The sequence below is a fragment of the Elgaria multicarinata genome, chromosome 7, assembly GCF_023053635.1.
Source record: "Elgaria multicarinata webbii isolate HBS135686 ecotype San Diego chromosome 7, rElgMul1.1.pri, whole genome shotgun sequence".
NCBI classification, from domain to species: Eukaryota; Metazoa; Chordata; class Lepidosauria; order Squamata; family Anguidae; genus Elgaria; species Elgaria multicarinata.
Genome location: NC_086177.1, coordinates 16,448,365 through 16,463,307, shown reverse-complemented (window position 1 = coordinate 16,463,307; position 14,943 = coordinate 16,448,365). Strand labels below are relative to the sequence as shown.

Sequence of the window (14,943 nt, the reverse complement as noted above, 5' to 3'; positions counted from 1 at the left end):
TCGCGGAGCAGCCACGCCTTTCACATTCTCAAGATGAAGTGGTTTATGGTACTGATTTGGAGGAGACCAAGGCTGGCGTTTCTCCCACACCATAGCTCCTGGAGAATTCTTAACAAAACCAAAGATTTTTGAGGCGCCCGAGACAGCGGTTGCCGAAAGTATCATTTTGTTAAACTGCTGTGTGAATGAGGCACGTTCCAACGTCTGGGGTGCTGAGGCGGAAAGGGAGCGTGTGAGGGGCTGGGCGCGTGTCAGAGGGGCGTGAAGTCACCGCAGCTTTGAAGAGCGGAGGGCGAAATAGTTGGGCGCGAGGGGAGGAAATTGTGGCGTGTGTGTGTGTGTGTGTGTGTGTGTTTGAGAGAGAGAGAGAGAGAGAGAGAGAGAGAGAGAGAGAGAGAGAGAGAGAGAGAGAGAACACCACACGGCGTCACCATATTGATGGAGTTTGAAGGCGACTGATAGCATTTCGCCCTTTGCGTGAGGGGAAGTGTGTGTGTGTATATGTGTGTGTGTGTGTGTGTGTGTACACACACACACACACACACACACACACACACATATATATATATATATATATATACACATACACACACACACACACACACACACCCAAGACAGAAAGGATGCATGGGGGAGACTCGGTCATTATCGGGGAGTGGGCGAGAGCGCAGTGTGCCGCAGGTGCGGAGGAAGGGGGTGGGGGTCGTGAGAGGGCGCGTGCCGCTGGCAGCTGGTGGGGACTTCCTCGCGCCGCCCCTCCCCCCACCCGACTTCGGCTCGCGCCCGGTAACGGTCTCCAACGGTTTCTCCCCCGCCGCATTCTGAGGCGGCCGCTGGCGTCAGAAGCAGGGACTCGCGCGCCAGCACCAAGCCGGGTTGGGGGGTGGGGTGGGGTGGGGAGGGGGAGGAGGAGGCTGACACGCGGTGACCGCTTCTCTTGCCCTCGTCAGCCAGCCAGCCAGCCAGACGGCTCGTGCCCGTCTCCTCTCTTTCTCCCCCCCTCCCCGCCCCATTCCGCAAAGCGGGAGGGGGCGGCGGCGGCGGCGGCGGCGACCTGGGCGGGTGAAGGGGCGGCTGTTAGGGGCCGGGGTGCCGCTGGCGTCCCCCATGAGCGGTGGTGGCGGGGGGAGCCCGGGCGGCGGGGAGCCGCCCCGAGACCCCGCCCCGCCCTCGGAGCCGCCCCTTGGGGTAGCAGCAGCCGGGAAAGCCGCAGGGGTCCCGTCCGGACCGGGCCCCAGTGGTCGCTCCGCGGAGGGCGGTGCAGGCAAGGGCGAGAAGCCCGAGACCCGCTCTGTGTGGAGCAACAGCAGCGGGGAAGCTGGCGGGATCGGCGCCGGCCCCATCTGCAAGATCTGCTTCCAGGGCGCCGAGCAGGTGAGCGCGGTGGGCGGACAGGGGCTCGGAGAGAGCGGGGAGGTTTCCCCCGGCCAAGGGTGGGCAAGGCAGGCTTGGACCCTCCTTCCACCCCCCCGCTCCACCATCCCTTCCCCCGCAAACGGAAATGATAGATAGGCACAGTTACCTCACCCCCGTCTGTATGCCAGGTTAAGAGCCATAAAACGACTTCCAGGGTGGGGGTGGGGAGCTGGGAGGGAGGACGCACACACGTGCCGCCCCTCCTCCCTGTAGCGTGGGATATAACGCTCAAACACAAGAAAGAGCGTAAAACAGAAGAGCCACAGCCGCACAGGGCGGCCATCAGCACCACGGACAGCGCCAGCCGCCGCAGGGAGGGAAACCTCTGTGGGAAAGAGGAGGCGAGGGATCCTGCATTGAATAATTCTCATGATGATCATATTGGGAGGGATGTGTGTGGGAGGTTCCTTGACTTGACATGCCGCCTGCCATGACTAGGAAGCGGGATGCTGGTGGCAATCATTAATACGCCTCCTAGGCTTCGTAAGGGCAACTGTCTTGTCACAATTCTCAACTACTGTGCTCTGGCGTTATACCGACAAGATATGTAGAGGCTTGCAGGCACGTCCTTAGGTCAAGCCAGCAATTATAATTTGCCTTTGGTTATTTTCAGACCTGAAACTACAGGATCTAGAGAAAGCTGACACCAATGAATATCTGTCAACATAGCTAAAATGTACAATGTATTTAAAGCTAACATAAAAAGAAAAATGTTGGTATTTCAGTCCAGTATATGTTGTCAAAAAACCCAATTCTATGTGCTGAATACTTCAGTTGGCAGACACATGAACATGCATGCACACACACACAATTATTTTATGTCCTATTATAACTTTCACTCTGAGTTTTGAAGTGGGTAAGGGCTAGATATTCAAATTGTATGACAGGCCAACTAGGAGAGTCCAAGACACATACAGAGTGGCATGACTGCTAGACCCTCTAGATTAGCAAGCAGCAGTAAACCCTAATTTGTCATCAAGGCTAGCCCCTGCTAGTTTCATTTCTTTGCTCCTTCTCAAGCTAGTTTTGGGAGAAGGGTGAATGTGTATTACTGGAGCCAGGCACAAGAGAGTTAGATGTCTGTCTACTCACCTTCATCTACCAAACATGTGGTAGATACTTATTTGCAAGAGATCATAAAAAGTTTAAAAGTAGAGATGCAAGTTCAAAAAGTTTCAGAAATAAGAGGAAAGACACCTTTTATTGGGTCGGATACTTGGGCCATTAAAAGCATCTAACTTCTAGCTAATTAATTTACTGAGTAAAAGAACTTGTTGTGTAAAATGTTTTACTCTATTATCGACATGAAGTAACTGGAAGTGTTTGCATAAGTCATGAGTTGGTTTCAGTATGTAGCTGAGCATTAATGAACTTTCCATTCTGTGTGTTGACTTGTAGAGTTCTAATGCAGCCCTGTATGTGTCTACCCAGGAGTTAAACCCATTGAGTTCAGTGGGGTATATTCCTGAGAAAGTGGATATAGGATTGCAGCCTTTGAAGAGTTATCTAATTCAATACTGTGTTCTAAGACAGGATGGCATATATTTAAAGCCTTTCCAGCAGATAGCTGTCAACCTCTACTTGAAAATCTTCAAGGAAGGCAGTTCTAGAATCTCTCTTGTAAACCTATTGGGTGTCTACTGCTTTTCCAATCAGGACATGCATGCTCCTCACACTCCCCCAACATATTTCCTTCCCCACCAAGTCTTATTTGTAGCATAAACATATCCAGTTCTTCCAGTCTTTCATAAATACTTTACCATTCTGCATATATTGAGTAGAACAGGACTATTCTTGCATATATTTAGTAGAATAGTATTATTACCAATAGCTTTAATATTTTGTCACAACGCTGCTCTATTGACAAACTTTTTTCAATTTGTTATTCTCAGTAACCCTAAATTCCTGTTCCACCCCCATGGCTATTATGTTGTGGGGTGCCACAGGACTCTATCCTATCCCCTATGCTGTTTAACATCTATATGAACCTGCTGGGTGAGGACATTAGGGTTTGGGGGTTGGATGCCATCAGTATACTGATGATACTCAGCTCTACTTCTCCTTGTCATCGGAGTCATTTGGGGTGGTGAAGGTGCTGCACCAGTCAGTGCCTGGAGGCTGTAATGGGCTGGATGAGGATTAATAAACTGAAGCTGAATCCTGATAAGACAGAAGCTGTTAGGACTAAATTCATAGTTTTAATTGTTTTTGTTTTTATTGGTTTTAAAAAATTTCACCTGGTTTTAATTTGTTAACAATTTAATACATTTTAGCTGTGTATATTATTTGTGTTTACATTGTTCTGATTTTATCTGTACACTGCCCTGAGATCCCAGTGATATGGGGCAGGATACAAATACTTTAATAAATAAATAAAATAAAAGTCCGGGATTGCCCCCTCCCTCCCTCTACACCTGTATGGCGTAGAAAGGGCCAAAGTGTTGTTGCTAGCTTTTATCTCAAAGCTGTGCCTTTTAAAAAGTTATTCTTCATATATTGAGTTAAGTACATCAGTAGATTACAGGTGCTTCCAGATAAGGCTTTTATGGCACCATTATCTCACCCTATTTATGGAGGTTTATGGGGAATCCAGACATCTTCTATTTATGGTCCTACCATACTTTTTTTCTACCTCTTCTTCCACCTTTTCCCTTACCACAGAAAATTCATATAGGGGAAAAAGATGGAATTGCTGCCCAGTGTTTTTTGATCAGTAGCACCAGGAGTCCTTAATCTGGAAGTACCCTCAGTTTAAGTAATCTGTTCTTTCTTCCTTCTGCTTCCTTTTTCAGTTAATTAAAAGTAATCCTATGCTGCCACATCAGTTCCACAATCCTTCTCTGATTCCAAATAATAATAACTTTTGAACTGTCCTAATAAAAGTTATTTTAAAAGCTGCCAGCCCTCTTTACATCCTTTTTCATTTTGCTTATGGATAGGTTTGGAAAAGCCCACTGTTTCCAATCTAACATCAGTACTTAACTATTGACATTGGGCATTGTTATCTGCTCCCCTTCTGGATTTGGGTTCGGGGTAGGTGCTTGTGGGGGCAGATTGCTCTTTGCCTTACCAGTGAAGCTGAGACAGCCACTTGCTGGGGAACTTGTGTGGGAGGGTGCTGTTGCACTCATATAATGCTTATGGGTTTCCCATGGTCAGCTGGTTGGCCACTTTGTGAACAGAATGCTGGACTAGATGGGCCCTTTGTCTGATCCAGCATAGCTCTCATTATATTATCTTCTTAACTGTAACTCCGTCATGACCTCTCCTGTGTGAATTCTAACTGCCATAAAGCAAGATATTTGTGAGAATAACAGTTTGGCAGGAACAGCCCTGACCTCCTAATCTAGATGTGTTGTTACCTGTTCTGCTCACAGTCATGGTCTGGGAAGTCTGGTGCTTTCAGAGAGAGTTTACTCTTTGTCTCATCACTGAGGCAAAGACCAAAAACCTGAGAAGATGTCAGGCATTATGTAGAAATGTCTATTCTCTTGTTCTATATGTGGAAGCCCACCCCTGCTGAGACTCAAACCAACTTTAATAAATATGTTTGTAAGATGCTGTGGGGACCTAAATAGTGGAAAGACACACTATAAATCTGTTATATAAATATATATTACATATATGCTCTCTCTCTTCTTTCATTTTGATCTAATTCTCTATTGTTTCATGTTCATAATTTCAATAAGTTTTTCTGACTTTATTAGAATCACACCTGAGCCACTTTTTGTTTCTTCAAGCTTATAATACAGAACATTGCTTTCAGTGTTATTTTTATACAGTTTATCTTCTTTGTGTACTTCATTCCTAAAGAATGCATTACTTAACTTCTGTTTGTTTTATACACTCTTACATATTTGCTCCTCCTGTTGTCACCTAAATATACTCATAAAAAAATGCATCCTGAACCCAAACTGAATATTCTTTTCTAACATATAGAGCTACATAATAGCCATGTTTCCCTTTGTTTAGCCTACCAAATAAGCTGTAATTCTTAATATTGTCATTGCAGTCTCAGAAATGCCTCATCAGGTTACAATTTCCTGTGCTTGATACCTTTTAGTTCATCATGCTATCTAAGTTAACACTCCCAAAGTGTCTATCAATGGAAATTGATTGCAGATAGGAACTGAGCTTCTTCTGAGACTTCTGCAGTGAATGTCAAGTGTCTTCTATTTATCCGGAGTACCCTGAAGAGATATTTTATCAGCTGGTTTGTTCGTGATTGTCTGAATTTTTTTTCAAGATGTGGCACAGAGTGGTAAAGCAGCAGTTTCTGCAGCTGAAACTCTCCCAACGGCCTGAGTTCGATCCCAGCGGAAGCTGGTTTCAGGCAGCCGGCTCAGGTCAACTCAGCCTTCCATCCTCCCGGGTTGGTAAAATGAGTACTCAGTTAGCTGGGGGAAAGGTAATCACGGCCGGGGAAGGCAACGGCAAACCACCCCACTATAAGGCCTACCAAGAAAAGTCAGCGAAAGCTGGCATCCCTCCAAGAGCCAGTAATGACTCAGTGCTTGCATGAGAGGTTCCTTTCCTTTCCTATCCTAGTGTAATGCTCTACACAACATGTAAAGGCTCTGGAATTCTGTGTTAAAATTGCAGAGCATGTATATATGTTTTATTTATTTATTTATTTTATTTATTTATTTATCATACTTATACCCCGCTCCTCAGCCAAAAAAGGCTCTCGGAGCGGCTTACACTTAGCAAAAAAGACAGTCCCTGCCCTCAGGCTTACAATCTAATAAAGACATGACACACAAGGAAAAGGAGTCAGGGAGGGAGGGAGGAGAGAGAAAGAAGAGAGAGAGAGAGAGAGAGAGAGAGAGAGAGAGAGAGAGAGAGTCCAGCAGGAGCAGGCCCCGATGTTACTTCTGCCTGCTCCTGTCCCCTCGGTCCTTCTTCTACCCCACAGGGCCAAGATGGCAGTTTGCCCTGTGGGGGGGGGGGAAGAGTCCAGCAGGAGCAGGCCCCGATGTTACTTCTGCCTGCTCTGTCCCCTCGGTCCTTCTTCTTCCCCACAGGGCCAAGATGGCAGTTTGCCCTGTGGGGGGGTGGAAGAGTCCAGCAGGAGCAGGCCCCGATGTTACTTCTGCCTGCTCCTGTCCCCTCGGTCCTTCTTCTTCCCCACAGGGGCAAGATGGCAGTTTGCCCTGTGGGGGGGGGGAAGAGTCCAGCAGGAGCAGGCCCCGATGTTACTTCTGCCTGCTCCTGTCCCCTCGGTCCTTCTTCTTCCCCACAGGGCCAAGATGGCAGTTTGCCCTGTGGGAGGGGGGAAGAGTCCAGCAGGAGCAGGCCCCGATGTTACTTCTGCCTGCTCCTGTCCCCTCGGTCCTTCTTCTTCCCCACAGGGCCAAGATGGCAGTTTGCCCTGTGGGGGGGTGGAAGAGTCCAGCAGGAGCAGGCCCCGATGTTACTTCTGCCTGCTCCTGTCCCCTCGGTCCTTCTTCTTCCCCACAGGGGCAAGATGGCAGTTTGCCCTGTGGGGGGGGGGAAGAGTCCAGCAGGAGCAGGCCCCGATGTTACTTCTGCCTGCTCCTGTCCCCTCGGTCCCTCTTCTTCCCCCCTTTATATCCCACCTTTTAAGCAAATGATCCTCAAGGCAGTTTACAATAGATTGTGATAATACATACACATGGGGCTGCAATATCCTGGGGCTTCAGTATCCTGGCCCTTCAGCTCTGCAGCCCCAGGGCAACTAGCAGTTAGAGCTGAGTGTTCTTTCTGGCAGGAAGGGAATAAGCAAGCCCCTTGCACCTCCTCCTCCTTTGGCTAATGGATCTGGACAAGTCCCCTTGTCATGATGTTCTTCCTGAAAAGACGGGGTACAACCTCCCAGTGGCCCTTGGGATGTGATTATGTAAATTAGTCTGGGAAACTGTTTAATTTACATGTATAGTTGTACAAGTTGTTCTAACTCATTTGGGGGCGGGGGTGGGTGAGCCAGTGGGGAAGACGCTTTATGACTCTTGGAAAGAAGTTAGAGAGGGGAACATTTCTGTAAGAGAGAAGGGAGGCATGGACTTCAGGCCAAGGAAAGGGGCTGATGAACAACTAAATGACCATGTCTCACTCACAGTGCAAGCCTACGCATGCTTACTCAAAAGAAAAGTCACTGTGTTCAATGGTGCTTACTTCTGAGTAAGTATGTCTAGGATTACAGCCCCAATAACAGTTGAAATCTGCAGTCAGATTTCTGCATATTCTCAGGTTTTCTCAGCAAAAATGCATTCTGGAAATTTGCATAATTGTAAGTGGAAAATGTAGATTCCTGGGGCTCTGATTGAGTTGCTGGATATGTTGTTAGATGCCACATTCATCACAATGTTCATGGCCATTCTGATTTCAGAACCCATCAAATGTATTACAGGTGAAGCTAGTGTACGCTCAGGACAGGTGATTAATATGCCATTTGGGTTAATACAACCTTACATTATAGCTCTGAAATGGTTGAGCTGTATTATATAAAACTCTTTGAAATATGAAGGTCACTTGAATTGCATGCTTTTTTTTTATTAGTATAGAGTAAGAATGACTGCAGAGCAACATCTATTACAAATACAATACAAACGGTATCACTCTTGGCCCAAAGAGATATTGTGTATGGATATTTATCAAGATTTTTATAAGTTTGGAATGGGAAAAACAAATAGAATAATATTTCTGAAATAAACATATGGGGATTTATTCCAGCCAGAATTAAGTTTGTGTGTGTGTGTTTTCAAATGCTGGAAAACTGATTTTAAGATAAGGACCAGAGAATTATATTTATGCCCATGCCCATTTGACATTTAACTCTTAGTCATTTTTTTCTAGGGTGAACTACTAAATCCTTGTCGATGTGATGGGTCAGTACGGTATACACATCAACTTTGCTTATTGAAGTGGATTAGTGAAAGAGGGTCTTGGACTTGTGAACTCTGCTGTTACAGATACCATGTTATAGCAATTAAAATGAAACGGCCTTGTCAGGTAATGCTTTAACATTTCCTCAAATCATATAGACTATCTTTGTATGGTGTTACTCAAATAATTTTAATATAGTATTTTCTTTGTTTATTCTTCATGGTGTGAACTAATCTTCTTTTATAGTGAATCTACACATCTTGACCATAACACACTACAAATAATTTCCAAACAGTTCTTCAATGAAGACTGTGGTAACCACAAGCCTAGACATAAAATAAGTTCTTAACTCTATTAATGCAACCTAAAGTAGTTTAACAGCAGTCTTGAGGCTTGCCAAAATTCACTGAACTACATAGAATATTTCCAGAACTTGATTTCTGCTCGGCAGTACTTTGGGCCTTACCAAATCTCCTTCATTTGAAATCTGCAAATAGAAATTATGTACAGAAGGTTATCCTGAGAAAATAAAGGTCAGTTTTGCAAGACATCTGGTCCTTTACACTGTCCAGAGTATGAAGGGTTAATATCAGTCACAAGAGTTGTGTCTTGTGTTTGTGTGGAATTAGAGCCAAACTATATTTGAAGTTAAATGCATCTACAATTACCATGCTGTTGTTCTGCTTCTGCTTCTTGTTGTTTGTTTTAAAAAAATACAAGTAGTTTTTGCTAGGGAAGGGGCACAAATAATTATCAAGATCACAGAGGGGTTTTAACTCTTTTCTCCAGTGCGATAGTGTCAAGGAAAACCATGCATGTTACATGCAAAGACCTAAGTCATAATTAAGATCATGTTAATTTAGCAGATTTTGTAAAGGCATCCAAAAGCTACATTACGATGCTTATCTCATGGTAAAGCACATGCTTTCCATACAGAAGGCCCCAGCTTCAATCCCTTGCATCTCCAGATAGGACTAAGAAAGCATCCTGTCTAAATCCCTAGAGAGCTGCTGCCAATCAGTGTCAATAATACTGGGCTGGATAGATTGATGGCCTGACAGTATAAGGCAGCTTCCCGTGTTCCTATGACAATATACTTGATATTAGTAGTAATTTTCTTCTCTGATGCAAAGATACACAGAAACAAAGGGCGAAAACTGATGTCATGCAAATTGACTTCTGCTAGTGCAATGAGACTTTCCCCTTTCTCCTCCCCCCCCCCACAGCCCTCCCAAATCTGCTTTGGAAGGTCCCCCAATTCTCTGGAGCCAATTTGGAGGGCTTTAGGGGAGGTTGCAAATTGTCTCTCTCCTTGTTTCACGGTTAGCCCTTCCAACAGCAGAAGGGGCTAACTGGATACAATTCAAAGCAATTATTGAGACACTGGGCCTGTTTGCACATCATTACATCCCACCATGGCTTAATTTAACTGCAGGGGCTGTTGCTTTCTGCCATAGGCACCTGACTTGACATGGCTTGTTGTATATTTATATTTATTGTTTTATACTGTATGTTTTTATCTGTATGCCACCCTGAGATCTTAGTGATATAGGGTGGGATATAAATATTTTAAATAAATAAATAAAATATTTTGTTGAATCTTGAGTCTGCAGGTACATGTAGACATCTCTTTGAGACAAGAAAATGTTGGTTTTCTTACTACTTTTATAATCATATTACTACAACTGACAAATGAAGCAAATTTACTAGAATAACCATTTAAAGATGCTACATGTAGAGGAAATGAATGAGATGAATGTGTTTGTTAAGAAATAGGTGCACTTGTAGATGTTTGATCAATTATGCCACTATATCTGTTGCCTCCCCACAACTAGATGTATATTTTGCATTAACATGGGCCTAAGTTAAAGAAGATTATTTGCAACTCATGCTGAAGGTGTTTTACAAAGCTCTGGCAATGATAATGCAGAAAAGAAATTTTGGCATTAGCAGAGAGTTTGACTACAATAATATCTATATCTACATATCTATCATTCTGATCTTGAATCTGGATGTTCTACTAATCCCCTTAGGAATTTGTTTCCCTTTAACATGTTTTGGGTGCTGTCTAAATGCCATCTTTGCCCCACAGTGGGTGCAAATTGGTGCTGCATCAGTTATATGACACAGCTGCTGATTCACTGCCATCGTGGGGCAAAGAGACAAAGATACGCAGCAGAAAAGTCAGGGATTTGCCCTGACTTTTCCTGCTGGAGCGAAGTCAGCACAGCCCTTCATCTGTCTTTTCTTCAGCGCCGCACCAGGGGCATTCCCAAGTGGAAGTCAATCTCCAATTGATCACTGGAAGCTGGGCAGAGGGGCCAGGCCCACTGAGTTGCATGGCTGCCAGAAAGCCTATATTACCTCCTGAATTGGGATTACCCGACGTCACACCACAACAGCAAAAACGAACTTTTGGTTTTTTTTGCTTTTGTTTTAAAGCAGGGGCAACCCAAGGCAGCTCTTTGGTCTGTGGTGAACAATTGTATCTTAACTGATCTGGTAGCCCATATGTTGTGGCATTGCTCTTTTAAATGAAATTAAATGCAAAAGAAAAGAAACAAACTTTTCTTTACTCCATATAAACCTCAGGAAGGCTCCACAGTTTAATTACCACAGCAGCTCCTACAGTTCTTGATAGGAAAAAAATGAAGTATTATGTGGAACAGCAAAGTACAGTCCAGGTTGTTCCCTGTCAGCGTCTCTTCTGACTCTTTGTTGCTCTGGCTTTTAATCCCATGCACCTTTTCTTGCCATATAGAATGAAATGCAGCAACTCCATAAGGCAGGCTTGCAGAAATCTCACCCTTTAGAAGTCCCAATCTGGCTCTCCAGGCTTACCCAGAACACCCCAGCCCTTCCCCTGGCCCAACCTCTTTCCCCACAACCATTGATCATTTATTTATTTATTTTATTTTATTTATTACATTTTTATACCGTCAAATAGCCGAAGCTCTCTGGGCGGTTCACAAAAATTAAAACCATAATAAAATGGTTTTAACGGTTTCCCATTCTAAAATATTGAAACGCCTCTCCTAAGGCTTAGTTACTGGCAGTAAGAGCATTAAGATACAATATGCTGGTATTTGGGGTTTTTGCACCACTGCTTTTGCCTTTAGCCTTGCAGGGCCAAAGAGCTTCTCTAAGATGGAATTTGGCACTCAGGCTAAAAGAAGTTTTGTACACCTGTTGAAAGGTCATGCAGGGGGCTTGCCTACTTGCCAGTGAGCTTGCAGGGATGTTGTTGTTGGGGTGGGGGGCTGCTGGAGGGTCTCCCATTACGTAGTCAAGTCTCTGAGATGGAATTTCACTGATTTGAGCAGAGTAAGACATTAGGGTGACCATATTTTGGAAACCAAAAAGGAGAACAACATGGTCGCCCCAAGGGGGCGTGTCCAGTACCAAGGGGGCGTGCCCACCCGAACATAGCCTTGGTCACGTCTGATTTTACAGCACACATTTAAGACAAATCTGTTCTACATAACATCTTAATGTTAAAATCACTGAAATAAAGAACAAGTGAGAGATTCAATGTATCTGAAATTAATTTCACTCACTCCTACTTTTGTAGGTTTTGCTGTACTATGAAGCTTTTGCTATACTCTGTGTGTTACATTCTCCCCTTCCCTCAAATACCTTTTCTGACTGTATCTTCACTCATTGCAAGCTGCTGTTGTTGTTAACAGGGTTTGCTACTGGCCCCAGATCTGTTTCAAATTTGGTATGGCTAAAGCTCTACCTAAAAGCTATCATGGTGCCAACTTTCAGCTCTTTATCTTTAAAAATGACAGTTTAAAAAATAATAATTTTAAAACCTCATTTTTTAAAAAAATTCTAAAAAATCAATGGATGAATGGATCTATTTCAAATTTGGTGTGGCTAAAGCTCTACCTAAATCCTATCATGGTACAAAGTTTCATCTCTTTAACTTTAAAAATGACAATTTTAAAAATAATAATTTTAAAACCTCAATTTTAAAAAAAAATCCTAAAAAATCAATGGATGAATGGATCTGTTTCAAATTTGGTGTGGCTAAAGCTCTACCTAAATCCTATCATGGTGCACAGTTTCATCTCTATCTTTAAAAATGACGATTTAAAAAATAATAATTTTAAAACCTCAATTTTAAAAAAAATCCTAAAAAATCAATGGATGAACAGATCTGTTTCAAATTTGGTATGACTAAAGCCCTTCCTAAGAGCTACCATTGTGTCAAGTTTCATGTCTTTATCTTAAAAAATGATGGAGTTATAAGCATGTTTGCTAATTCCCATTAGAGCTGCTCTTTGAAAAAATCCAGATTTCCCCTCCCCCTCCCGGATTTGCCATCAAAAACTCAGACAAATCCGGGCAAATCTGGTCATATGGTCACCCTATAAGACATACAATTTTTTTGTCAATAAAATTTGTAATATCTGTGCATTCAGTAACCAAAATATTTTAGTCTTCTCTCTGTTGCTCCCAAATACACAAAGAGATTGGCAGCTAAAATTTATCCCAACTCCTTTCTGTAGGAAGCTATCAAAACACTTAGTTCTACAATTCCATGAACAAAATATATATTTCTTCTTTGTGGTCTCTGTGCATCAGACCTTCTTACATCTACCGTCAATTCTGGAAAAGACCCCTTTTTCTTCCTTTTCTTGCCACTCATGCCCTGGTTCCTGATTTGTATCCTGATTCAAACTTCTGATCTGACATCTTGAAAATAGTAATTATCTATCAAGCTGATCCACTCTGACTTGCTGGAAGTAATTCCTCTTTCTCTCCATCCTCCCAATTGTTTATACCTGATCTGTAACTGACCCAGATAAGATTCCCAGCCTGTTTTATTTCTATAATTTACAGGTTTTTCTGGATTACTTCACTGTAAGGGCTGCTTCTAGATTAGCGCCTTTTCCCCACCTACTAAGGCCTTCCTGAGGAGCTCATGGAGTAAAAAAGAAGAGAACATATAACACAATCGCACACAACCTGCAGCCCTTCAAGAATGTAACTGCCCCCTAACCCCCACCCCCGCCACTGAATTTTTCCCCATCCTGATTTCCTCATACAGATTTCTCCACCACTACTATTAGCAAGGGGTGTGCGTGTACGCCTGCGTGTATGTGTGCACATGCAAGTATAGGTGTGTGTGAGAGTGAGTGCATGTGGTCCTCAGGGCCAAAAGGTTGTGCACTCCTGACTGTTGGCTTTGGGCTGTGGGTGATCCCCTTCTGAGACATAGAGCTCCATCACACCAGCGATATTGCACTCTCAACATGCTTGCTATGTGTTTTTGCAGCATGGTACTCACATGACGTCGTCCCTGTCCTGACTAATCTCGCTCCTTCCCCTCCTTTTTTCATCTTATTTTGGAGTGGGGAAAGTCTGTTTCCCCCACCCTGTGCAATAAAGCTGCTCCTTCATCCTGTGTATTGCTGTCCTTGTGCTATATCAGACCAAACCTTTTTGTTGGGGGCGTGTGTGACAGAGGGTGGTCTCGTTGACAAAAGAGGAGGGCTGGGCGGTTCTCCGCTCAACTGGTCAACCATGAAGAGGGAGGGAGAGAGGGCGGAGAAGGCCACCGTTGGTACCTGGGACTTGTTCCCATTCAACTCTATGGTTCTTACTGCTGAGTAGGCATGTCTAGGTTTCTTGAACAGAACAATGTCGGCTTCCTGTTGCCATGCCAACATTGTCTACAAACTTCTCCAAAAACTAATTGCAATACTTTCACTTCACATATTATTTAATAGAGGTGTGGGGAGCAGGTCCCCTTTGCTCGGAAATTGGAAATGGAGCTCTGTAGACTGGCTTCTCTGTACTGATTTTCGGAGCGGACCACTCTGTTTTCAAATAACTGTTACATTATGACTATGGAAATTAACAAAATTGCTTACAGCTCCATCACTTTTAAAGATAATGAGATGAAACTTGGCACAGTGATAGCTCTTAAGCCATGCTTTAGCTATGCCAAGTTTGAATCAGATCTATTCATGCTTGACTTTTACGATTTTTTAAAAAAAAAAATCCCCTCAAACTATTCTCCTGATACTCCACCAATGCAAAATTCCACCTGTCTCTATTTTTATGAACTGGAGATGCAAAGCTGCACATTATCAAAGTAGAGGAAAATAAATACTCCACAAATGCAAACAGGTGGAATTTCACATTGCTGGAGTATCCGGAGAATGGGTTGATAGGATTTTTTAAAAAATCCTAAAAATCAAGGCATGAACAGATCTGATTCAAACTTGGCATGGCTAAAGCCCTCTCTCTATCTTTAAAAATTACACAGATGTAAGCATTTTGGATAGCCACAGATGTCAATATCCAAGCTACCCCTCACCCCACTCAGCCTCTTCCAAATATGGAAATGTTCAATTAAGAATCACACACACAGCATTGATCCCTGAAAAACTGTTGGATAATTGGGCACAGTAATTGTGGAGTTTTAGGCTGCAGTACTATTGTATATTCCCAGAAATAAAAACACGTAAAAATATATTAAAAAAATTAACTGCAGGGGGAAGAACAACTTAGGGGGTAGGGTGGGAGATTTCGCTGGCATAATAGTGATACAGGTGAAAATATACATGAGCTGCAATAGCACAATAATGCACGAATGTGAAAGTGCCCAGCGCTAGACTCACTAACGAAACAGAGTAGGAAACTGTGGACTCAAACCTGGGTGGGGGG

At 43.6% G+C, this 14,943-nt stretch overlaps 1 protein-coding gene across 1 annotated transcript in view; it reads left to right on the top strand.

Annotated features, from left to right (window-relative positions):
• The first annotated feature begins 1,107 nt into the window (after positions 1–1,107).
• Positions 1,108–14,943, top strand: part of MARCHF11 (membrane associated ring-CH-type finger 11) — a 35,019-nt gene continuing 21,183 nt past the window's right edge. The window contains exons 1-2 of the mRNA XM_063130005.1: positions 1,108–1,374; positions 8,233–8,388. Coding sequence (XP_062986075.1) covers positions 1,108–1,374; positions 8,233–8,388 — 423 coding nt within the window. The remainder of the gene's footprint in view (positions 1,375–8,232; positions 8,389–14,943) is intronic.